The sequence below is a fragment of the Cyanistes caeruleus genome, chromosome 4 (genome assembly GCF_971803275.1).
Source record: "Cyanistes caeruleus chromosome 4, bCyaCae1.hap1.1, whole genome shotgun sequence".
Taxonomy (NCBI): domain Eukaryota; kingdom Metazoa; phylum Chordata; class Aves; order Passeriformes; family Paridae; genus Cyanistes; species Cyanistes caeruleus.
In genome coordinates, this window is record NC_141704.1 from 41,347,283 (window position 1) to 41,373,953 (window position 26,671).

A 26,671-nucleotide genomic window follows, 5' to 3' on the forward strand; every position below is an offset into this window, starting at 1 on the left:
TCCCCTTGGACTGGAACAGAGTATTCTCTCTCCATACAACACAGTTATCTTTGAGACAGTGAATGCCCTCATTTTTAATTCCTTCTTTATGATTGCTGGACAGAACAAAAATATTTGAGACATTGCACTTTTGTTACCACTGAAAGATTGTTCTCACTTAAAAAGCATATGTGGCACAGTCTTGGGAGGAGGAGAGATAAAATTCCTACCTGCAGTTTAAATATCCTCTTAAAGGAAGAAATGTTATTGGTATTAGTAGGAGTATCATCTGATCTAAATAACAACTTTGTAGCAAACTATTGACTCTTTGTATTCCTTTTCTGATGCTGGAAATAAAATAGACCCACACTGAATTGCTTTTGTTATTCTCCTGGTGTTCTGATAGGTAGATGCCATTCAGTTTCATATTGGAAACCATTGTCCATCTGGGTGCTGCTTATACAAACACCAATATAACAATGGCAAACTAAAGTATAAATATGTTCTTTGATACATATCTCAACTTGAAATTAAGATTTAAATTGAGTAGTGATCAGCAGCTTTTACCAAGAATGAGAAAGCAAGGTGGGTGGACATATTTCTAGGCAGCCTCTAGGGAGGGAAGTAACCCTATGCTATCCCAGTGTTTCTAGGTACATCTGTGATATCTCTCAGCACTCTATATTTCAGGAAGTCAGCCTGTTTATGAAGTTATTGTAAGGTAGCAGCGGGCATAAGTAAAACACTGCTAATATAGTACTTGGCCAAAAGTAGCCTCCCCTGTAGGAGTTTGTTTATAAATTGCTTTGGTCCACTTGACAAGGTCAAATCCATTCTCTTAATGATGAATCTCATCTGTTCTGGTGCAGAAAGAAATGTTTTCTTTCACTTCTACGTGTGGTGAGAGCTCATTCATCTCTGTATGTTCTAAAGGGAAATCTAGCTACATCAGAGAGAGAAGGAGTATTCAGAGGGCAACTGATGGCCAGGAAGATATATTGAATTCACTTTCCTGGGACAGACATTCAAATGGTAACAAGTGATAGAAAACAGCTCTATATTTCAGCATGATGTGTGTTCTCTCTCTTATGATTAAACCCCCTGTGGGCCATCTGCATTTAATGGGTTAGAACTACTTTGTAGCTGCAGTTTTTTCCTTCCATGGCCCTTATTTATTTGAGATGAGACCAAACTGCACTCTAAAAGTGCAGCATGTAGGAAACGCTGCCAAAAGAATGAGAACAAAAAGGCAAATTTATGGGCCAGTGTTGTTTTAAGCATTTAACAGTATAAATAGAAAGTGTAGATAAATGTGGACATGTAAGCGACTCTGTTTATCTCAGTTACATTATTTGCCTAAATTCCAGAAGAGAACTAGTCCAATTAGTTTATGCAGGAGTTAATGCCTCTGCACTAATGATTTAGCATATGCATAGAACAGTTTTCACACTAAAACTAACAGTCTCCTTAGTACACATTCCCCTAAAAACAAAAAGCACTGCTCAGTCTATCCTTGTCTCTCTAATTCTGAAAAAAAAATCAGACCCAAATCTGGAATACATTGTAGTAAATCAGATGTAAATGATTTCTGTATTTTAAAAATAGCTGAATGGACTACCTTAACAAAAAATTAAAATCATATAAACTAAGCAATGTTGTTCCAAGACAATTCAATTTAGTAAATCTAATAGTAAATCTATTAGGTATTAAATCTATTAAGTGTTTATTAGGTATCATATCCTACTCCCAAGTGAGATTGCTGGCAAGATTCCTGTTAACTTCAACTAGGATTTGATCATAAGGAGATTTTTGAATAAAGAAAATTTTATTTCTTCTTGCCAACACTGAGTTTTCTGGCTCTAAATATTCAATAAACTCCCAGCCAATGAGTGTATTTTCCTCTTTGCTCATTGTATATACTACTTAAGCATTTGCTAAATAATACTAACTCTGATCTCTATCCCAGACCTTTTTTCTAAAAGACCTCCAAAATAATTTAGTGTTTTATTTACCCTATGTGTTTAAGTAATATCTGACAGGTTTTTCCATATGTAAATATGTATTTCATTATATACTAAAATGTTTATAACAAGGAATGGGGAAAATCATTCTTAGTATACTAGAAGCAGAGTTATTCCTCCAATATCACTTTGAAAGAAAAATACAATTAACATGTTTTATATTGTTATTTTCCATTAAAGATCTCATCTGTTTTCCATTTTTAATGAATAAACCAAAATTATTTCAATAAGCACACCTGAGTAAATAGAGTCTTACAAAGATTCAGATACTTCTGTCTGTCTTTGAGCACACTGTTTGACAAAGCTTCATTTTAACGATGCCCTTTTCTTCCTAGGTGGACAAAAATATTATGAAACTGTTAACTAGGACTTTATCCCACCTACAAGTAGTTTGTTGTTTATAATCACACTGTATTCAACCAAAACCAAGCAAATTAAGGTTTTGGGTTTTAATCAAATAAAGGCTTTACACAACTTAGTCATTCCCCTCCATATCAATAATTGCTCAACCACAGAGCAGTAATAGTATCAAAAATCAAATATTTTGCAACTACTGGATTAAAGCATAAGACTTTGTCTCACTGTACTGATAGTGAGACTAAAGTAAATTGCAGTTAGCACACATAAATGGTTTTTTTCACAGGAGTACAAGGCAGGGAGGATCAAGCCTATTTCATTTATCTTTCATAATTAAAGAACGCAGAACCCAGCTTCTGAGAGATGAAGCAGACAGCTATTAGATTACAGAGGGTTGCTATAGTTAGAACCAAAGCATAGAAAAGCACTCCTGCAACAGCATCTTGTGAACCATCAAGTTCCACTCTATAAGCCAGTCAGAAATTACGATTTTTGACCTGATCCTATAACCTACACTTTTTGAAATTATGTTTTTTGTACTAACATCAATTACTTTAATGAATATTATTTCCTATACATTGATGTATTTATTAGTCTAGTGCACTAGTTATCCCCATGGGAATAATCACTGTTGTGAAGTTGGGCAGTATGACTCAAGCTGAAGTTGAGCTGTTGAGAGTGAGGCCTCACTTATACCTTGTACTTATAAGGGTTCACAAACCCCTATTCTTTCAGACAATAATGGATTTTGAAGATTCACCTTCTAGGTTTTGGCTTTTCCTCCTTATTTGGTATGTCTTGTGTGGATGGTTTGAAAATATTTGATGAGGTATTGTGTCATTTTTATGCTGTTATTTAAAGAGATTAAAAATAACTGGCAGGAACAGGACAATATCTCAAATCTATTTTACATGTTGTGATATAGTCCTTCATTTTCATGCCACAGCCATATCAGTTTTAATGAGCCTGTGGTGCAAAGGAGAATGGCCGTGCTTCAGGAATTTTGTGGACTCACTGTTTCAGCCATTGCTGTGCTTTTGCTTAATGTTCTGTCTTCCTGTTGCCTCAAAAATGCAGAGAAATAAAAATCTTGAAATTCATTATTAGAGATGTTTCTCCACAAAACTACTCATAATTTCACAGTAGGTATTTATTGCCAGTGACAGCCTACATCTACCAACCCTACCTCTGCAAGACTTACTCTTGATTCTTTATACCCCTCCTTAAACCCATACTGGAGAGGTGACAACAGAATAAGCCTTATGTTGTCAGGTCCAAGTGAGATTCAGGAGAAGTGGTTTAGGCGTAGAGGGAAGGGAGGGTTGCACTGGGTTTTGGTTTCCCCCTTACTGCAGTTTTTTGCTCTGACATTCCTCCCAGAAGATTATTCTGTACCCAGCCATCCAACTCCCATTCACTGCGCACTACCTCATCATTCTAATGCCAGACAAATCTAAAAAGATCACTGCAGATGAATAAGAAGTATGCATTCTGGGAATGAGTGAGCCACTTGTTATTTGGGTATGAAAGTGCTGAGGGAATGCATTGGTTTTTGGCTGGGGTAGGGTTAGCTTTCTTCACAGTGGCTGCTGTGCTTCTGTGTTTTGGGTTTGTGCTGAGCAGAGCTGATAACATAGAGATGGTTTTGTTATTACAGAGCAGTGCCTACACACAGCCAAGGCCTTTTTGGCTTTTCAGGCTGCTACCTTGGCATGGAAGTTGTGGTGCCTGGGAGCCTGGGAGGAGACACAGCCCGGATAGGTAACCCCAGCTGACGGAAGGGATATTCCATCAGCGTGGCACCATGCTCAGGATACAAAGTGGGGGCAGGAAGGGGATGGCTTTGTCTTCTGAAGTCACTGTTACTGTGATGGGGCCCTGCTCTCCCAGAGATGGCTGAACACCTGGCTGCTCATGGAGAGAAGTGAATGATTTCCTTGTTTTGCTTTGCTTGTGCGAGTGGCATTTGCTTTCCCTATTAAACTGTCTTTATCTCAATCCATGAGTTTTCCAGCTTTCACCCTTCTGATTCTCTCCCCAGTCTCTCTGGTGTGGGAGTGAGCCAGCAGCTGTGTGGGGCTTGGCTGCTGGCTGGGCTTAAACCACTACAGGGAATACTACAGAAAGAACTTCCCCTGAAAATATTTTGAAACTAAGAAAAATAGGTGGTTTTAATGGATTCTAACTCTGATCAGCCTGATTTAACTCTGATTTTGAAATAGCACGGATATTTAGAAATCTATCAATAAAACAACCTTTGTAATTTTGGAAAAAAAATTCCTGTATTATTTTATTGTTTGCAAAACAAAATAATTTACTTCTATTATGCTAAATTATCTCATTATTAAATGCAGAATATAGGTTATATTTGTTAAATTTTATACTTACCATAAAATTCACAGTCAAAATAAAATGCCTTTAACATATTGAACTGAATTTTTTCAACACTTTGTTGTACAAAATATTATAACATTGAAGAAGCGAAATGAGAAATACAGTTCATTTCAACTTATTCTCAGAAACTTTGACTGAACAATGATGCTTTCATTGATGTATTCCTGTGTAACACTGCTAAACTGTAGGCAGAAATCATTTTTGTCAAACTTTTCTGACCATCTTGGTCATAAGACAACTGTATCTTTAGCTGCTAAATGCAGTGTTGTCCATCACTTATGAGTCTGTAAAAATCATAATATAAATAAATTTCCATTTCATAGGTAAATTTACGTTTATTCAGAAATTTGTTAAAATGCAGGCTTAAAATTTTCAAAATGTTGATTAATCAATCACAGGAAAAAAAAAAAAAAACAGTGCATCAATAATTAGAACAATATTTCACTTTCTCTTTTAACAGGATAGGGACTCTTTGCCCAAAAGTTCTATAAATTTACTTCTCAGCATAGCATGATGACCACATATCTCAAACTTTAGTTAACATGCTTGGCAGGAAGGCTTTGTAAATCACCTCCTTTTGTTTTTAGTGCATTTTCCACATGTTCAAGAAGTGAAAAGATTAGTTGCTCAAGAGAAGAAGTCATTAAGGGATAAAATCAAAGCACAAGAACACAAGTCCTGTCAAATGTGGGAGTATAATCCAGTAGAAAATAAAATCATTTCCCTTTCATAAAAACTCACTTAAGTTATTTACATATATTTAAATGTCTCTTTTCTAGAATTTTCTTAGAAAAAGAGAACACTACAAATAGCCCTGCTGGGTTTCTCTGCACTATTTGTGGAATAAGGAGCTACTCATCTTGCTTAAAAAATCTGAGTCTGGCCTTAAGCCAGCATGGGCCAGATTCTGCCATCCATAGTACCTTAAGCCGGGCCTGATTGTGAACCGATTACTCATGTTGTGCTGAGAGGCTTTTTTTTGCATGAATGGGGCCATTGTGAATAAACATTTACAAGTGATTCACAATTTGGCCTATGTGAGTAGTCTCACTCCCATCAATGCGACTACTCACGGAGTAAAGCACTACTAAATAAAACTGGCAGAATGTGACCCTGTTGTAGTACTTGACATCTAACACGAAGATACTTTTTCATTAGCTAAATGAAACGCTGCAACCAACAGGCTATCATTCATTCTTCGAGAGGAGGCTGATGCAAGAGCATGACAAGCTTAATGCAGGCCTGCAACTTATCACACCTCAGGTTTAATGAGGGGTTGAATACCTATTTATTTAACATACAAACTTATGCTAGCAACAAGTAACAAAAAATTTCCATTGCTGGGTTTGAGGATGATGAATAATTACACTTGCATCCCTTTCACTTAATTAAAATCAGCAGGAAGATGACATGGACTTTTATTTTTCCCCTTTGATTTTGGAAGCTTCAAGCATCTAAAATTGTTGTAATATCTTGAAAATGGATACTTATTCTGTAATAAATCTGCACTTGCAATAAATTCCTAGGAATTGTTACATTTTACTCCTGACATAAAAAGCACAAATTATTTTGGGGAGATTTCAGAAGAAAACAATAGAAAATTCTGCTATGAAAATAAATAAGTAAATTGGAAGATGCAAGAACAACAATGGATTTGAGATTGCCAGCTAAACATTTTATTTTTTGTCCACTAATGAAACCCTAACAAAAAAAATCTGGAAATTTTTTTGGCATGTTCTAAATATTATACCTTAAAAAGTAATGATGTGGAAACTGGATAAAATATAACAAAAAAAGAAAAACCAAAAACTGAAAACAGTTTGCTAAAAAATCCCTTGTATTTCCACCACAAGCATTCTTCTGCATGTGGCAAAAGTGTCTATACAAAACTAATGTCTCTACCTGTACCAATAACTTTTTTTTTTTCTTTAAATCATGAGTCTAGTTTTACTGCTGTCTAAACAGACCATAAAAAATTGAAAGATAACTTCTAGCCAGAATACTCTTTTCCAGCTCCTCAGGCCAAAGTTGAAGCTAATTTTTAGAAGGAGAATCAAATCAGGAAACCACAAATTGGAGTATATGCATGTGTTAAAATTTGAGTTTATTACTAGTGGAAAATAAGACAACCTTCCTTTCAGCTGTATAAGACTGCTGTAAAAATCCCATTTTCAGTTGATCCTGATGGTTTCAAAGTCAAGTTTGTTTATTCCCTTGAAAGGCTACAGAATGAGCCCATCTCCTATTTTTGTTTCAAGTTTAGCCCTCCTGAGTGGGAGAAGAGAAAATCTGGGGATTCCTGTGTTTGCTTTTGTGAGTACTGGTAGTTCTGCAGTTCTGTGGTGAAATCTGCTTCCCGATCTTCCCTTCTTCCCCCGTGCACCCTCTGTTTCTAACTAATGGCCAGAGAGAAAAGCAAGAATGAGCAGGGGGTGCCCCGAGACTTGTATCCTTTTCTAATCACAGCCATGCAAGTCCTTCTTTATTTCAATTAATTTACTTTGCCTTTATGAACCTGAGAGACTGACTGTTGCTTTCAAAGAGGCTGACATTTCACTCATCTGAAGGAGCTTGGAATGTGACAGGGGAAAGGGAGGAGAAGTAAATCAAAGCAGATATCAATTCTCCAGATGTAAAGTATTTTTCTTCTCCTCTATTTTTTTTCCACCAGAAATGTCAGAAAGTCTGCTGACATTTTAATTCCTTTGTGATAGGCTGGGAGTTGAGAGCCAAATACTGCAGCCATTGCAGTCAAAAAGATTTTTCCTATATACTTTAAAGGTAGCAAACTAGTCTTACACTCTGGAAAGTATATAAGCAAACTTTCAATGAAATGTAACTAAAACCAAATGAGCAGTACTCTAATACCATCTTAAGATCAGTTACAAACTGAATCTGACAAGCCTTGTTGGACTTTTTTGTTTCAGTTTGACCACAGAGAAGCAAAACCCAGTAAAATGGACTGTACTGGAAGTAAGACCTCAGTGTTGTGTTGTTTGGGGTTTTTTTCTTAATCTGTATTTTGTTAAAAGTGTAGGAGTACTATTTCATGTCTTTTAGTCACCTCAGCTTCATGACACCCTCTCTATAACCTTTAATTTAAATATACTAGTTGACACATAATCTGTGCACGTCTTTAAAAACTCTGTGCACATCTATTAAACACTGTGATCCTACTTTCAGCATTATACTTGACTCCAAAAAAATCTCTTTATCTTTAATAGAAATACACTCAAGTCCATAAGATAAAGTAGTACCTTCTATTCTCATTACATTAGCTGTTCATTGATATAAATTCAACAAGCTCAACATGCATTTAGCAAAAAGCAGAGCTGGCTTAGAGCAGCAGCGCAGTGATGAGAGAACTCAGTCTACAAATTCTACATACAACATGAATGGTCATATATTTCCTTCTTTGCGTGGTGTGCTTAGAGATTTACATCATGGGTTTAGTATAATAAATTTATTATCCTTTACCAACTTGTTCCTTTATGAAGTATTCATTTGTAAAGCACAATTTATTTTATACAGGGCTGCTAAAAACCATGGAGGAGACACATTTTCTTAGTAGTTTTATTTTTTTTTTTTGTAGATTCTATAATCATATTTCATCAACTGGTACAACAAAACATATATAAAAAGCAGAACAAAGAGGGCTTGTTGAGCTTGATGCATGGTAAATCTATTTGGTTTATTCTTGGTTTATTGTTAAATATTATATTGCATTTCTTTAAGCAGACATCGTGTATATTGTGATTTCTAGCATTCCACACACAGCAGCTTATTGTTGTTCCCTTTAAATATGGGAAATAAAAATGGTTTTAGTTTGCTTTAAAAAAAAAAAAAAAAAAAGAGAACTTGAGAGAGGGTACTGCTATATTACATGGCCCAGGAAATATTGGCAGCATGCTCTTTGGCTTTCATCCGTAGAACTGCAATGCTGGAGGACCTCCTTTCAAACTCTGGCTTGGTTTCAAAAGCATGTCCATTGGTTGCCCCAGAAAGCAACGAGTCAGTGAAAAAATTATTGAGGGGCATGTGGCTGAATTGATTCTGGTGGTTTGAAAAGCCTGTGTAGCCAGAATCTGTCCGGGGTGAATGGGAGTAAGGTGTCATACAGGAGGATGTATCTCGTGGCAGCATGCAGGAGGTAACCACAGAACCACTGGCAGCATTCCCTGCCCACAGATTGTTCTGAATCTGGAACACATAAAATGAATACAATTAAACTTAGATAGTTCATCTTTTGTTTTCTGCAATGCTTGGTTTGCTCTCCTTCATACACAATTAGTTCTCCTCTGAAACAAGCAGCAAGTATTTAACAAGTTCTCTGCAATCATGTTAGAAAAGAGTATGAAGAGATCACACGAGTCAAAATACGAGATTGTTCACTCAAGAGCAAGGGCTGATGAGTCACATTCCTTATTTTGTCATCCATTTGCCCTGTGGCTCCACATATGATGTCTACTCTTGAACCTTAAGATGCCGTCAGCCCAACCAGTAAATAAAATTAATAGAAACACACAACTAACATCAGAGAAAGGGTGTCAAAAGAGTGTACAAGATGACAGATGTTTTCAACATAAATGCTTCTCCTCATTAGAAATCCCACTGTAATGGTAGGAAAAGGGTGAACAAAACAAACTAATTTGGATTTCTCAAGCGACAAAGCCCAACAAGTATTTGAATAATTTAATAATGAGAAGCCTTGCATAATTACTTTAAAAGAAATTAAACCCTAAAAAACAGGAATTACTGATAATGCATTCAAAACCTTTTCATAAATATTTTTCAAAGATAGATTTGACATAATATTTATTTTCATGATTTTTTATGTGAAATTATACTTCGAGGGCATTTCTGTTTCAGCACTCAGCCTTAACAAGCTGCATTGTGCATCCCTGGAAAACGTTGCATGACAGACTAGGACACAAACATTGTGGTTGCTAGCAATGTCTGGAGTAACCATGTATTCAAGCTTTGATGTATAATCCTTTCTATACTTGGCAGTCACTTAAAGGTTCATTCTGAGTCTCAGGCCTTCTACCATCTATGTATAGATACTATTTTTGGATAAGTATTTTTCACTTGTTTGTTACTAGATGAACAGATAGGAAGATTTTTAAGAGCTAACACAAGTCAACTCTTGTTTTTATCTCTGACTGCATGGTCTTTCATTCCTGCTCTATTCACTTTGATTTGACCAAGCTTCACACTCAGCAGCTGCCCTTCTGTTTTTCCAAACTGTCTACTTTCTCTCTATCAGTAGTACTACATGTATATGATATAATTTCTGACATACTGAAACTTCCTCAGTCATTCCTCATTTGCACACACCATTATACAATATACAGCTTTGTATGTCTTCTCCACTTGTACCTATATATCTTTCCTGAATGTTGATATTTTTTTTATGTATAAATAAAATCAGACAAGGCATTTTTAGCCCCCATTCCCAGTACAGATGTTGTCAGCCAGTAACTATATCATTTCCTATTTGTTTTCCTTTGCTAAATTTGTCTTCACTCTAAAAATGTGTAGTCTGTTCAGTGTATCCTTGCCCTGATGCACTACGATTGAGCCCACATGTCTTTGTTCCCTGTGATATGTTGGAGTAACTCAATTACTCTTCAGTTAGCACTGAAAAGTGAATTCCCACTTCAAACTTAATTTTACATTCACATTCCGAATCCATAGACAAAGGAATTTTGACTTTAAGATATAAAGGTTATCTCTCTAGCTGAGTGATTTTTTTCTGCCAAAGTAGAGGTCAGGGGAAGTAATGAATTATGACAGACACACACATACACACACACAAAATGAAAACATGTTTCTAAGGCTGATGAGTTGTGTTTTTCTCCCATTGCCCTGTCAATTTGCAACAGCACATACCCACCAAACCACCAACACGATAGTTAAAGCGATAAATTATAGTTCACTGAACTCATCTAGCTAGAGATCTAGTGCAGATAGGAAGGATGAAATAGTCTTATTTTAAAAGTTCACATTTTAAACAGTTGCATTAGCAAGGTCATCAGGAGCTGACAACTAATCCAGGCTCCTTGGGAATTCCAGCAGCAAAGAAATAATCCAGTAAATACTCCATTTCTATTTCCTGCAAAAGCCTGGGGAAAAATCATGGTAGCAACACATCTCCCCAAACTCTGGGTCTTCCCAGCTTGTTCACACAGACATGCATGCATGCAGCTATGGTTCCACACAGTCATGGACGTGCCCTTCCATGCACACACGTACACCCACAGAGCTGGGTACACCTCAGGCTTCTGCTCCTGCATATTTTAGGTGGCCTGCTGTGAGGCAATGGAGGGAGTAAGGTGTCTGAGGACAGATATGGAAGATTTTTTCCTCCTCCTTGCGAGCCTCCTGAAGTCTACAAGAGGAAATCTAAAAAACGTTTCAGAACTTTCTAGTTGCCTCCTCCCATAATCACTTCTCAGGAGACTCAAACGCCAGCCCACAGGAGACTCTCTACACTTTGACATAGTTCCCAGCTGCCTTATTACTCCTTAATTAACCTACCTGAGCAAGTTTTGACATATAATCAGACAAATTTCCCCAGGGAGAAACTAGTTCATTTACACAGTGTCTAATACATGAGCTATTTCTGAAGGAGCTCATAATCTCCAAAGCTAATTTACATGCAACAAAGCCTTTTTTATCTGACATACTGAAATTTCTTTCCAAGAAATGCTATGGCAAATGCTACAGTCACCCATGCAGCACAGATATAATTATGGGAGGAATTTTCAAAAAAGATATGTTTAAATACAAACATGAACAAGTTTAATACAGTCATGATGGGAAGTTTTCAAAAGGTTCAGAGGCTCAGTTAGAAAGTGCCCAATAACCTATGTGGTCTGGAGGAATCACAAAATCACTCCTTCTTTCCATATTTCGAGTAGTTTGGTTTGCAGTAAACTAAGTTTAGTACCACCAATTTTCCTGATATTTTTAGCCTAGACAAATCTTCAATTTAGGTTCACTGAGATTGCACAGGTGTAAATGAGAACATAATCCAGCTGCAAATCCTAAAATATGCCAATGTCTTTTTAAAGAAACATGAGAACAAGCTATTAATTTGTAAAACTTTTAAAGGAGTGCCCTAGGTTTCTTCCTTAGAGAAAGGAATTCAAATTATTAAACTTAACTTCAGGAATGCCAAAAAACTCTAGAAAATCTTTACATCTTCTCTCATGAGGCAGTTATGCTTTCCAAAACAATGTTTCAGTCATATCAATTTTCCATTCATTTTAGTTGGTGGGGTGACTTCACATTTGATATTAAATTTTCATTTCTTTACAAGTATTTACAACATAAATATCTTGTAGTGAAATTAAGGGGCAGAAGGTATTCCTGTATTAAAAATAAATACAGTAATGTTTCACAATAAGTCAAAATGATGAGAACTTCTTCTGGTATGTTAGAAGGAAAAGCAACATTATGTACATGAATTTAAAGAAAATATTTTTCCTCTTAAAATCTTGTGTGATCCATGAACTATATAAAAGGCAATTCAGAGACTGTGAATGAGGCCATACATACAGCACATCTCTGGTTTCTGTTAACATCACAAACAACTTGAGCTTTGCTCTTGTGGTTACCATGAAATTACCAGAGCCCTTCAATATATTTACCTACTGTATGTTTTATACATGCATGCACATGCACACACACCCTTCCTGATAGAAAAAGAAATAGGATTTCATAGCTGTGACAAGAACATAACTGGAGAGTTATGGTTGTTAACATGGTTATGATATGATTTCCTAGGCACATGACCTTCTTCTGTTAGACACTGTAGAGGAAAACTAGCTGAGGTAATTGGTCATCCCGCTTGGTTTCATCGCTTTTCTTTATGATAAACTTTCAAACTCCTCAGCCTTTTTATGCAGCCCCTGGGAAAATCACATAAGCTCAAAGATCAAAATTTTTCCTGGGAATTTTACTATCACTTCCCCAGCTTTGTTCTCCCATCACCAAACTTTTGACTTGTGTTATTTCAGTCACCTGCCTATCCAGACTAGAGACCATCTCCAGCAGACAGCCCTGTGAGCACACACAACTTCTGCTTGAGTGCACCTGTTCTAGTGCTTCACATGGGATACAAAATTTTAATCTTTTAAGATCTCTAGATATCAAGAGATGTTATTTTTATATTACATAATAAACGTTATATGTAATGAATGTTACTAGAATTACACTAGTAAGTAATTAGAAACTATACATTTACTCTGTGCAAAACAAAAGTGGCACTAAATGAAGAGTTAAGGATGTATGTAATTATAGAAAATATGTGAGTGTCAGACTGATTTGCTAAAATTTTAAATACTCCTCTCCTTCTGCACTGACAGAAATATCAGATCTATGCTAGCACAAGGAGCTACTTTTGGGAGACTAAATGGAATAGCTGTTACACTGCCCAAAACCACTATTGTTCACAACTTGTATCTGTTGGTCATTCCTGGTCCATCAGCACAATTAATTTTTTCTGTAACTTTCCACTTTTTTTTTTTTTTTTTTTTTCTGGGTTCCTCTTTAAAATGTCCAAAACACAGGCAGAAATTTGCCTGTACTTCCCAAGCTTGTAGATTCTCAGAATAACTTAAAGTGAAAAGATCCACTGGGATTATTCTTCTAAACCCTTGCTTGCAGCTACTCTCAAATTTAGATAAGGTTACTCAAGCCCCAACCAGCCATGTTTTGAGTCACTCCAGCTGCAGGCCTTCATTAATTTCTATGGGCAACTTGTCCCAGTGTTTCACCACTCTCATTGTATTTTTGCATTTCTATCTAGACTAAACACTTCCCAGTGTTTTAATTTGTGATCATTTTGTAGGAGCTGTTGCAATGTGACCAGTGCACATGTGAAGATCACCTGTACTGTATTGGACTCAGGTACGAGAGAGATGCAGCACACAATTTTCAGATATAAATAAAATGCTAATTAGCGCATGTTAGTGAGAAGTTTAATGATACAGATTTAAAATACGTGATTGACACCTTCAGTTCACATATGCCTTACACATGGTGAACAAAATAAAAATTGGACCATTAGATTCCACATTTAAACAAGTTTGCTAAGCTTCAAAATAATGTAGGATTTGAAAAGCCATCAAGCTTTTACTCTTGTATTGGATGTTTTGTAAACTGTAAATTCTCTCTACTGCAATCTTGAGGCCAGCTACAATATGGATTAATTATATTCCAACCCTATGACACAGTTAAAGACAATATTTTATATTTTGAAAAATGCTATTAAAAATGTTGTGTATCTTAGAAAAAAAAAAAAAAAAGAGAGAATTTGCCATAAAATTAAGCCCCAGTTAAGTCATTCACACTTTAAAAAATACATGTGTCACACAAAAACCCCACAGAGCAACAAACTGGATGTTGAGACTAGGAGAGGGACCACATACAGTGGTGGCTTATTACCAAGAAAAAATAAAAGTGGAGTGCAAAAGCTACTTTGTGTGGAGCAGACACCACCCAGAAAGATTAGGAGTGTCACTTCACTCTTGTTGGAAGATCAGCCACAGCCAGGCAAATGAGCACACAAGCAGCAGGACACACACACCATGCAGGTGGTGGCTCAGCCTGAGCTCCATGCTGTCACAGCTAGACACGTGAGTGTGTGATAAAACCTCTTTGAAGCTAGCTCAGATATGTCTGCCACATCCACTCCTGCTTAATCAGTGTACCCATAACCTTAATGAACTATTGTGATTAACTGTCATTTATATGTCTACTACAGTTAAAAGAAATTTTAAGTCATATAACATGTGGCCTCTAATACATCCCATATGAACATTTAATTGGAGCATGTAACTTTGATTATTGCTAATGAGGATTAGCCATATGTACTAAGGCTATAATGATGATCCAAGGACTTAGTACTTAACACATGTATGCTGGTACCACTTCTACACTCTTTGACTGCCAACACATCATGTGATGCCATGCTGTTCAACATATTAATTTGATTTATCATTCTGGTGGATGGAATGCAAACTTCAGCCTCTTCCTTCTGTTTCTGAGATTTCAACATTTTCATTTCTTTCTAGAACTTCTATATCACTCCTGTTCCCATACTTTGGAAAAGTCTTTGTTGTCTTAGGATTGCCACCTGCACTATATTGAGTTTTTTCAATTGAAACAAAAAATTAAATTCAATCCTATCCAAGTCTTCCCTGCATTTTCAACAAAATTTTAAAAAAACACAAACATTTTACATGTGATATTAAGAGGGAAAGGGTGGTGTGACAAAATTAATCCTTTTAAAAGAACTTCAGAAGAAAAATTACAACAAATGAGCATGATTCAAAGAACAAGGAAAAAGGAGGAAAGATGCAAAGAAAGAGCCTATCTGGGAGAAAAATGTTGACCTTTTTTATCAGCTTTTCAGTAATACAATTTAATGTTTATTTACATACTGATGCACTTATTTATAAAGACAACAGCTTTATCAGTTTAATTCACACAAGGAAAACTGGAAGTCTGTGTGATAATAGTATAGGCTCTTGCATGCGTAAATAAGGAGGGGGTAGAATGAAATTTTGTCTCAGGTTTTCTTTTTAGTTCTCATAGGTAATCATTGAATCTGATGAGATCAAGTACCCTTTGTAACAGGAGCCTCCCCACTAACACAGGGTGGCAGAAGGAGTCAAATAAAGACCAGTAAGGTAAGAGAAGAACAGAGCTAAAGAGACTTTTTATTGTTCCTCTTCCAACATATCACTTATACATCTGTGTAAGATAACCACAGATGACTGCAGATGAACCAGGTATCAGAATAAAAAATGCTTAGAGATCATCTCACCTATTTTACACCTTATGTTTTAGGAATAAAAAATTCAATTGATCAGATTTTTGACACCTGTAAAGGGAATCCATGTCTGGTATAAAAGTCCCTTTGGTTAAGTTTCCTAAGCACAAATGTCTAATACTTATCTGGCCACGACTGCCTAAGATGAAGGATAAATCTTTCTTTTAAATCCTGTTCATCAACACTTCAACAGTGTCTCAGATATCCTGAGACATATTTAATAACACCCTACACTGTATTTAAGTGACCAAATTAACTATGGCTTATTTACTGACATTCACCCCGGTGAAATGAAGTAAACTTCCCCATGAAGGACATCTGCATTAATTTCCCAGCTGATGTTAAGATGTTCCATCTTCACTTTCATATCATCAGTAGGCTATTGCTAGTTAAGTTAAAACTGTCTAGGATATGTGTACTCCTGAGTGCACTTAAGATGACTTAGACCACAATGTGTTGCGTCAAGAGAACCTTGAGGTTCAAACACTGAAACTAATGAAACTGAAAACTTTTACTAAAATGAATAAAAATCACTGTGCATAAAATTTTCCTAGAAAAATCTGATTTTCAGCATAATGTTTTTAAAGCCTTGAAAAAAACATCTGAATAAGAGGTGGTTGTTCTAGAATGTTGTACAAACGGCCTTCCTCTGTAACCCAGGTTTTGACAGTATAATTAATGGAAAATATATGCATGCAGAATTCATCCAGTTTAGGAGATTTTCAATATCTTGGCAGGTAGATGAGCAATTAAAAAACAAACAACAACAAAAAAAAACACAACAAAAAACAAAAACAAACAAAAAAAAAACCACAAAAAAACACAAAAAAAAAATAACAGCAACCAACATCTGAAGTCCATATACTGTAAAAATAATTAAGGTTAGACTGAAAGAGCAAAGCAAAGAATTATGAACTACCAAAAAATCATTTAAATTGTTATTATTGTGAAGATAAAGATGTGGAATTTAGTACCAAATTTAGCCTGGATTATAGAGACAGATGTTGGACAAGACCACCTTCAGAGGTCACTTCCAATCTCAACCTTTCTCTGATTCAGAGCCAACCTTATGTCTTAAATGAGTTGAAAGATTCATCTTCCTACAGGAAAAACCTTCAGGTTTATGAAGTCACACAATGCCTAGCAGCATTATGTTCTTAATTTGTATTTGATGAAGATAATTGGTGAGGAGACTAAGCAGAAGTCTCCACGGCACCCTCTGTTGACTGCAAGAGACTGATGCTTCTGCTGGAATGCAACCGAGATGTGTTTTCGCAACATATGCATGGTTGGACTCAAAACAGAAAATCTGCAGGCTGCAAATCCTTATAATGCACACCAGAAATTCATATTTGTTCCTGCTCTTTCTGCCATAAAGCTGTAAATTTTCTCAGCTTGATTTCATTGTTCTTCAACATTCAACCTATATTTTTTTCCAGCAACAGGGAGTCTGTTTTTCTCTGTGATTCTTAAATAAGCACTAGTGATCTGTGCACTACAATCCACAAGAAAAACTATTTATTTAAAAGTATGGAAAAGCTTGTTTAATATTTGCCTATTGTCACAAGAGAAGTCCCTGTGGTGGTGGTGGTACATGAATAAAAATAAAGGAAAAAGAATATTTGTTTTCTTTTCTTACATTAGCTACAATGAAATAAAGGAATTGTTGAGGAAATCAATTTATAACATTACAATAAAACAATTTTAAATACCTTTTCTGCCTGAGTTGTGGGAAAGATTGATGCATTTATAGCAAATCAGGTGCTGTATATTTATTTTCCATAAGTGGAGCACTTACTAATGGACATCTAGTTCAAAATATTTGAATGCAGTGATGTTAGTAGTCATTGTTTTTAAAACAGATTTTCATTGTCTCAGGCATTCTCACTGGAAATATTATATATATGATAAAGCTGTGGTTTTACTGAAGGAGAGGATTTCATAACGTGAAAACTATGAAGAATTACCACCACATCAGCAAGAACATGCATTTTTATTAAGTGTTCTGTGATAATTGCCTGGATACCTACTCATATACAGAAAAGTAGCCAACTTTTTCTCTGATGATCAAGCTACCTTGTTTTTATCATGTAGCCAAGCTATGCATGCAACCACTCAGCTCAAACAGCCAATGCAAAGTGCACTCACACCTTCATTTAGCTCCTTGCTGCTGTTCTTGAGGTACAGAACAGCACAACACAGCGTTCTCGTGCAGGTGACCAGATTCAATCACACATTTGTGTCTCTGTTTACCTGCAGTCTGTTACTCTGTGGCTGTAAGTGAGCACATCACATTCATGTTTGTGAATGAGTACACTCTTGTATTTCTATACAGAAATTTCAGAGATGCTTGATCTAAGATTATGGGGCCAGAATTTGCATTTCAATTTTCTGTTGTTAAGAATCTATTAATTAGTGATGGAAATATTTGTCAGGCTGAAGCTTAGTTGTGTTATCTGTCTAAAGCAGATATTTTTTTGGCAAAAATATAAACAGAAATGCACTGAATTAATCTTTTTTTAAAAATCTGAAAGTATGGAATAGATATTTTATTGTGTTAGAATTTTATAGATCAAATTGTCATGTAGTTAAGAAATGTGAGATTTTTGAAAAACATTAATTTAGGACAATCATTTTAAGTGCTTACCAATGACTTATATTATTCCATTATCTTATACTAATGAAATATTCGTCATTTAGGAAAATATGTAGATGGAATCCTACTAAAAATACAAGATAAGCTGACAGATACAAATTTAATCTAGAAATACCAAAGCTTCAGCACTGTTCCTTGTATCACTTGTTGTGATGCTTTAGGTAAGTCAGAAAAACCTCCAAGGAGAGTTGACCACCTTGAAAGAGATCTGTGAGTGAATGCATGTCTATGTTTTTGTGAAAACCTAAGACTGTGTCCACCTAAACACACAGTCATGCAGCAGTTGCTAATGCAGATTGGGTTATTGTCCTGCTACCTTTTAAAACAAAACCAGGCAGACTTACAAGCGGCACCACAGATGAAATGGTTGTGTCCATGTTCTGAGCTTCTGGAACACAAGCCAGCTCTGGCCCAGGCACCAAAGCCAGCAACATGTAACCTCCTCAGAGGTAAAGCATGTTAAACTGAGTAGATGACATAGCCAATCACATTCATAGAATCACTAAGAAAAGACCTCCAAGATCATCAGGTCCAACATTTGACCGAACACTGCCATGATATGCCATGATACAGCATAGCACTAATTGCCATTTCCAGTCAATTCTTGAGCACTTCTAGGGATGGTGACTCCAGCACCCCAGTGCTTAACCACCATTTCAGTGAAAGAATTCTTCCTGATGTCTGACCTGAACCTCCCTCGGCTCAGCTTGAGGTTATATCCTCTTGACCTGTCACTTGTTCCCTGGGAGAAGAGACCAAGGCCCATCTTTCTACAGTCTCGTTTCATGCAGTTGAAGAGAGTGATAAGGGAGACCATATCACCCTTATGCACTTCCTTTTCTCCAGGCAAAGAAGCCCAGCTCCCTCAGCTGCTTCTCGTAGTATGTGTGCTCCAGGCCCTTCCCCAGCTCCATTGTCCTTCTCTGGACTCGCTCCAGCCCCTCCATGTCCTTCTCATAGTGAAGGGCCCAGACCTGGACACAGCACTCGAGGTGTGGCCTCGCCACTGCCAAGCACAGGGGGACAATCCCTGCTCTGGTCAGGCCAGGATGGCATTTGCCTTCTTGGCCACCTGGGCAAAAGGTGGCTCATGTTCAGCTGCTGTCAACCAGTGCCCACAGGCCCTTCTCTGCTGGGACAACTTCCAGCCACTCTTCCTGAGGAACTCTTCATCCAGCCAATATAGAGCATGACCAAAGCAAGCTCACATATAATATATTCTTAAGGTTGGCAGAGACCCTGCTACCTAATGAAGCTGAGGAGCACCAGAACACCAGAAGTGGAAGGGAACCATGCAAGAATTTTTGCTTTGTATGGTGCTTTTTTAATTAATTATGTGGTAAAGGCAATGTAAAGCCAGAGACAAGAAAAAAAAATGGATCCAGAATAAAAATGTTCAATGTGCTAAAGCAAGCAAGAAGACAAAAGCAGAGAGTGAGGTAAAGCAGTAAACCAAAGGACTGAAGAACAGAGACAGAAGATTATGACCTTATTACACAGTATAACTTATTATTTACTTAATTTATTATTATTAAAAAAAAATAAATCAAACACAATGGCCTGAGAAAGCTGTCCTGTCCATCTGCCTCTCTCCCCCAGCAGTATACATGCAGTTCTGATTCTTCATGGCTATATTACAGTTTCATGCTAGTAGGAGACTGGTTCTATTTAATGGTCTGTTGAGGTCCATAAAGAAATGATGCATGTTTAACACATCAGAAGGAAGCTAGAGATCGGGTAGTTTCTACCTCATCCTAGAAAACACACAAAACCAGAGTTGTTTAGATGGCTGCTAAATGTAGAACCAAAGAATTGCTTGGTCTTTACCATACCTGAGGGTAGCTGTCAGTCCTTGGAAGAACAGATATATCATAGGTGGCAGCAAAGTGGCTCTTAGCTTGCTGGATCTGACCATAGCGTTCTCTTTTTCTCCATTTTGCTCTTCGATTCTGAAACCACACCTATAGTATACAAAGAAAGAGTCATCAGGGTAAAAAAAATTATATCCTGTGCAAAGGGTTTTAGGTAAATATGAGGTTTTGGACAGCGGCTTTGGAAATTTCTGTTTATCTACAAAAATGGAAGTTTTCCACCTGAAAATTAATTTTTTACTCTTTCAATCTTGCAAATGTCACACCTTCTTAACTTTTGCTAGCTATTTTAAATGTACATATTGTTTCATTTATATTACCTCAAAAAACCCACAAAACCCCAAACAAACAAACAAAAAACCAACCTGAGAAAGATCAGCCTGTAGCAAGTAAAGAAGCATTCTCTTAAATCCCTATGCCTACTGATTTGCTATGACTACCCATTATCTGCCTCCTAAATGTGTCCATAATCTTTATCAAGTGCAGGAAAAAAAAAGGCAGGAAAAAATTGGCACAAAGACAGTAGTCTCCTCAGCAGGAAAAGTTCCTATAAGGAAGTTTAAAAAGCCAGGAAGATAATAAAAAGTCACCATGTCACAGACAGTTTTTGAATTATTGTAAATTTTTGTTCACATTGGTGTTAGGTGATATCTGTTTCTTATAATGCAAGACAAAAGAATTGCACTTTAGACTATGGAATAATTTGGATTTTATGCTCAAATTTCTTTATACTCCCTGGTTTGTTCTGTAGTATTTTGAGTGTCAACTATTATATCAAAAACCCGTTATACATCCATTTCTTTCTGTTACTGATAACTGTCATTGTCCCATGGTCTTAATAATTTCTTTTTGTCTTTCAGACAGTTTACTTTGAACTGGTTAGGAATTATCTTGATGAATAAAGGGGATTGCAAAGAAAAGGAACACTGTATAAGAGTAATATCCAACCAGTCATTATTGTTCTGGTGTAAGCAAGCTCACTGAGACTTTTTTAAGAAGTCATCGTTTTAACTGAACCATTACTTTTTGTAAAGGAAACAATGGCATTAGTTAGTCATCCTGCTAAGTTGATCACTAATTAATTTTGATGTATGTATATATATATATATATATATATATATATATACATGAATGGGTTTTTTAAAACATATTTCCTGTATTTTGAGGAAATATGTATTAAATTTCTAATTCCATATTGTGGGATATTCAAAAAAACACTGTTTGGTTTATAATTCCATTCTGGCTTAGATCTTTGGAGAGCTCAATTGTGTTTTGATACTGCTTAAACAATCAGGGCATAATTTTGCTCATTTTCGTTCTCAAGGACTAGTGGCAGATGTATTATGTGCAATCTTTTAAAAGATTCAGCAATGAAAGCAAGGCTTATGTATATAACTCCTGAGAATATATTGTTAGGAACGTTGGAGGTAAATTTGTGTTATTTATGATGCCTGAGGTTCAGCAAAAAGAAAAAGGAAGGGAAGAAAAAAATCTCCTGTCTCCACAGGAGGCATCAAGGACACGATAAGGAAATTTAGTCCTGAAGTTCCTTCCTTGAAAAAAGACCTTGACAGTCTTCTTAAAATGGGTACCAATTACTGGACTAACATGCAGCAGGAAAGAGAACAACTTAGATAAATTAGGTTCAGGTTGGCTCTCTCTGCATGTGTGCAGGACAAATATTAAATTGGATGTTGATGAAATGGTGGTGAAGGGAACTGTGGGTAAGGTATCCAGCTGATCACTCTGCTACACTAAATCAAACAATTTGCTTGAATTCATAGAAGTAAATGAGAAAAAGCACATATTTTTTTCCTTTGACAATCCCTCAAAATGTTTCTGTTTACACCACTTTACTAGAAACTTACTCTTGGCAGAGATAAAGTAACCATTTGCCTCCACAAAGAAATGTAGAAATCTGCTGCTTGTTATCCTTGAATTGCCAGATGCTTGCCTTTAATGACGTAAGGCCTTGCAAATTGCTTAATCTTGTGATGGAATACTCTTGTTACTCTGGATAGAAATGATCAACATGTCCTTTCATATTTAGCATATGAGAAATGCAAAGATCAGTTATCTTTTAAGAATGGTAAGAACATGTTTAAATAAAATAGAAATAGATACTCTGTGAAAGTCTGATATAGACATAAATTTTTCATTTTCTGTCTTATTTTTAAAACTCTTACCATGTGAAACCTCTAAATCTTAGGAAAAAAATGTGATAAAAAGTCAGGTGACACACTTTAGTTCAATTTTCCCCTCCCTGTTCTCACTATTAATTTTCTCTTGAAGTAGTTCTCCGTATTCCAGAATTATGCGTTTGTTAGAACAGTGTTTTAACATTATGCTACCTTCTTTCTTTTTTGTCAAGACTAAATCCCAATGAACACAAGTCATACTTGGAAAGCTGTACCAAATTCAGGAGAGGGATTGTGCAGAGCCTAAAGAGTTAAAAGCCACAAAAACAAATTCCTTTGGCATTGCTGCTATCACATCGTCATAACCGGACACACAGTTTTGGACACTGTTTTCTGATGGCAACAGCAAATGTGGTGCCTGCTTGAAGAGACATGAAGAGAACACTTCTTTACAAAATTAATTAGCTGACTTTCTTTCTGAAAGTGTTTCTGATTTAATTTCAGTTTGTATGCATGTGCACTGACGTCTATTTCTCTATCTGCATGTGTGAATATGTATTTAATTACAAGTTGTGAAGTTGTTATCATATTCAAGTCACTAAATTTTAAAAATTAATCCCAGTCTATAAGAATTAACAGGACTGTTATTCTTTAAATTGAAATAATGATTATTACCAGAACAGGGAAGATATCTAAAATTAAGATGAACTTGCAAAATGTGGCTCACATCTTCTTCTAATAGAGGGTGTCTAAACAAGGGAAAGGCTGCATTTCCTGGATATTTAGCTTCTTTTCTCACCATTGTACATCAAAAGCCATAAATATTATTGGGATTACTATATGAGCACACACTGAATGGATCACATTTGTATGCAGTTACAATACTCAAATAATGTACTATGTGGTCACCAGTGTGTTTCGTTCCAAAAACTAGAGTAACATTATTCATCAGTTATGAAAGTTTAAAAACCTGTACCTCCTAATTTTGTGATTTCTAAGATAATTCCATACAAAAAAAAGATAAAAGGATTATGACCTTGTTTTATACAGGCAAAAAAGCCACATACACACGCATATCTATGTAAATATAGGTATATAGATATTTATACACATTTATGTATGGGCTGTTTTGCTGCACACTCTTTGGATAGAAGCAAGGAATTTGATTACTGTTTAGACTGTAATTTTCATGCCATAACACACATAGAATCCTCTGCATCTGAGTTCTGCATTGTCATCAGTCTGAACGACAAGTCTTTAGTGGAATCTTTACACATAACAATTTATGTTTCCACTGCCTGGAATTTTACAAGAAATCAAAACAGCTTTACTATTGATGTTGCTTTCCCATCCTTTAAACAAGTGTTCAGAACTGCAACACAAGGCATTTACAAAATAAGTTATTTTAGCACTACAGCACAACAGCAAAATGAGGCAAAATGAGCTGTTTACTTTAGCTTCAAGAGCTTTTGTACAATCCCCAAGAGTGTAATTTACTCATTCCTACAATGCACAATTTGCCATAGAAATGCTGAAATCTGGTTCCTACCTGGACTCTGGCCTCAGTGAGCTCTGTTCTCAGAGCTAGCTGTTCTCTTACATAGACATCAGGGTAGTGAGTTTTCTGGAATACTTTCTCCAGTTCCTCCAGCTGCAAACTGGTGAAAGTTGTTCTGTGCCTCCTCTTCTTACTGCTGGAGACATTGCTGTCACACTTATCACCAAGTTCATCCAGGTCCCCCTTCTCCTGCAGCCCTTTCACTGGAGACATCCTGAGATTGTTGCAATTGTCCATGGGCCTGCTCAGCTCTGTGTGAAGAGGCTGTCCTTCCACTTTAGTAATCCCGTAGTTCACTGTACACAAGGTGGGTTAACAGCTGGTTAATAAATGATCAAGGGGGAAGGAGAGGTGTTTAGATTCAGGAGCTCATATAAAACAGTTTCACAAGGAACAAGATTCCATCGTGGCGGTGTTATTTCTATATGAGATCATGGAAGAGGAATTTGCTATATTAACTACAGGCAGAATAAAAGTACGAAATCACATTGAATTTTAACTGAGAAGTACATCTGAAAATATCATCTGAAAACTTACAAAGTAGTAATAAGTTACATTTATATAATACCATATAATATTACAGAGTAGAGAAATAAGTTACAAACTAAGGAGACTGTACAAGAGACTTGGGTATTTTCACTCTGCTGCTACTGCCGCTAAAGTAGTTAACAACCCATGAAATCAGCATCAGCTAGAGTTGTACAGATAAGGAACCTTAGCCCAAAACAGATTTTCATAGAAGAGGCACAAAGCTATTGACAAATGTGCCTTTAAACTTGGAAGCAAATGTAAAAACCTCTATTTCTATGAAAATACAAACTAACAGTGAAGCAAACTTAATAGCTGTAAACTGACAAATGAAAAATCAAATGAAACCAAAAATTAAATTCACTCCTAAAATTTAATAAATTCCATATACCTTCTTTTGAGTTTGTGAAGTGGAATTGTTTCCAATGAGGTTTGTTACAGTTACAAAATACAGAGCATTTTTGCAAAATGTCAACATATTAAAAGAGATTGTTTCATGTACTTTGTAAAAGGATTGCAGGAACTATTTGTCTTTAGGTAAAACTTGAGTAGTAGAGATAAGAAATACTCTGCAGTAGCTCCTTAATAAGAAATTAAAACATTTTCTAATTTTAACTTATCTCATACTACTGGAAAAGTAATGAGACAAGTTAAAGAATTTTAAAAGAACTCTTTTTCTTTTCTAAGAAAAAGGTGGGAAAAAGACTCAAACTCTATAGAAATTAAATCTTACAAAGATTCTGTGTAACATAATAAGCTTGCTTTGAGATTTTCTAACTTTCTCGGTAATTTCTTTTCTTTCAATTTGCGATGATTGTAATGAAACACAATTTTTAGATACTTACCATCAACGCATACATAGATAGGAAATGCCCCAAAGCCCTCGAGGCACACAATAAATTAGCTAATTAAGAAAAGCTCCAATGTAGAAATCAATTTTCTGTAAGTTTTTCTGTTCTAAATCACACTTGAAGAAATCTATCAGTATTTCTTACAATTTTTTTCATACAAATAAAAAAAACGTTCTCAAAAAAATATATAATTCAATGACTACATGAAGTCAAAAAACATATGATATTGCTAGTCTTCTTAATGCAGCTATCTTGACCATGCTTTCCAATTTTTCTAAGAAATGATTTTTAAAATTTCTTTCTATAGCGATTTTCATCATGTTGGAATAATGAGAAATATCTTAAATGTTTTAAAAAGGAAATATTCAACATTATCCTTGCCTATGAGCGAGAAAATTTGAATACTTGATAAAATGTTTAACACTATTCTTCGGAAGAGCGACGTGATTTTGGGAAGAGTCGCCTCTCCTCATCGTTTGGTAACAGGGCAGAGAGCGCAGCTCCCGCCGCAGGACGATGTTTGAGGGAAGCAAAGATGACGGAGCGATTCCGTCCCTGGGTCGGCACGGAGCGCGGCCGTGTCCGGGGTGCCGCCGGCATCCGGCGATGCTCTCTCCCGGCTGAAAGCGCCGCGGCTCACAGCGGGGCCGGGGGTGGCCGGGGAGCGGCCGGAGGGCGAGCAGGGGCCGCTCAGGGGGTGGCCAGGGTACCGGGGGTACCGGGGGTACCGCGGGTACCGGGGGGCGGCCGTGCCCCGTAGCGCTCTCCGGGACCCGCCGGTCCCCCCGCGGGCTGTGCCCGAGCCGCTCTCGGCCGCCGGGGGACCCGGGCCGGGGCCGGGGGGGAAGGCAGTAGCTGAAGGGCTGCACCGAAATAAAAAGAGCTCTTCAAAGCAGGCGTTTGCCTTCTCCCGGAATTCTTTTTATTAGTAGTGGTAGCAGAATGATAGTAGTATTGTTACTGTTATTGTTATTTTACTACGACCTGACAGCTCCTCGCATGCCCACGGCTGCACAGCTGCCTTTGGTCTCTCCCTGCCCTCCCCCGTACATCCCCAGGAGGGAGAATAACCCTGGGATGACGACTCACCGCTGTTGTCCTGGCAGGGTGATGTCCTCTCCAGCCTCACATGATGCTCAGCTCTCTGCAGAGGGTTGAAGGCCTGTACGCATTTGCTGCCTGACGTTTTGCTATAAAAGGACTCATTGTCCAAAGTTTCCATAACGTGCTCCAAACTGCCTCCTGCTCCCATATAAAAGTCACTGTTCTTGCTCGGCTGGCTCTTCAGGGCAAACTTCTCGCTCAGAAAATCCATAATCATCTAAGGCTGTTTGAGAGCCTCTTCCCTAGACAGAGGCTGGACTGTGAGCGAGGGAGGGAGAGTGAGTGGATGGGAGGGAAGGAAGGAGGGAGGAAGAGGCGTTCAGTGCTCAGGGAGCTGTTTTGCCTCTGAGCCTTTGATTTGTCTTGTCTTG

At 36.9% G+C, this 26,671-nt stretch overlaps 1 protein-coding gene across 1 annotated transcript; it reads right to left on the reverse strand.

The window, feature by feature from the left end:
- Positions 1–8,310: 8,310 nt before the first annotated feature.
- ALX1 (ALX homeobox 1) lies at positions 8,311–26,671 on the reverse strand. The gene is made up of 4 exons (XM_023932938.2): positions 26,286–26,671; positions 23,809–24,113; positions 20,083–20,211; positions 8,311–8,951 (listed from the first exon to the last, which is right to left on the reverse strand). Exons 1-4 carry the CDS (start codon positions 26,515–26,517, stop codon positions 8,631–8,633), a joined length of 987 nt encoding a protein of 328 aa, XP_023788706.1. The 5' UTR covers positions 26,518–26,671; the 3' UTR covers positions 8,311–8,630.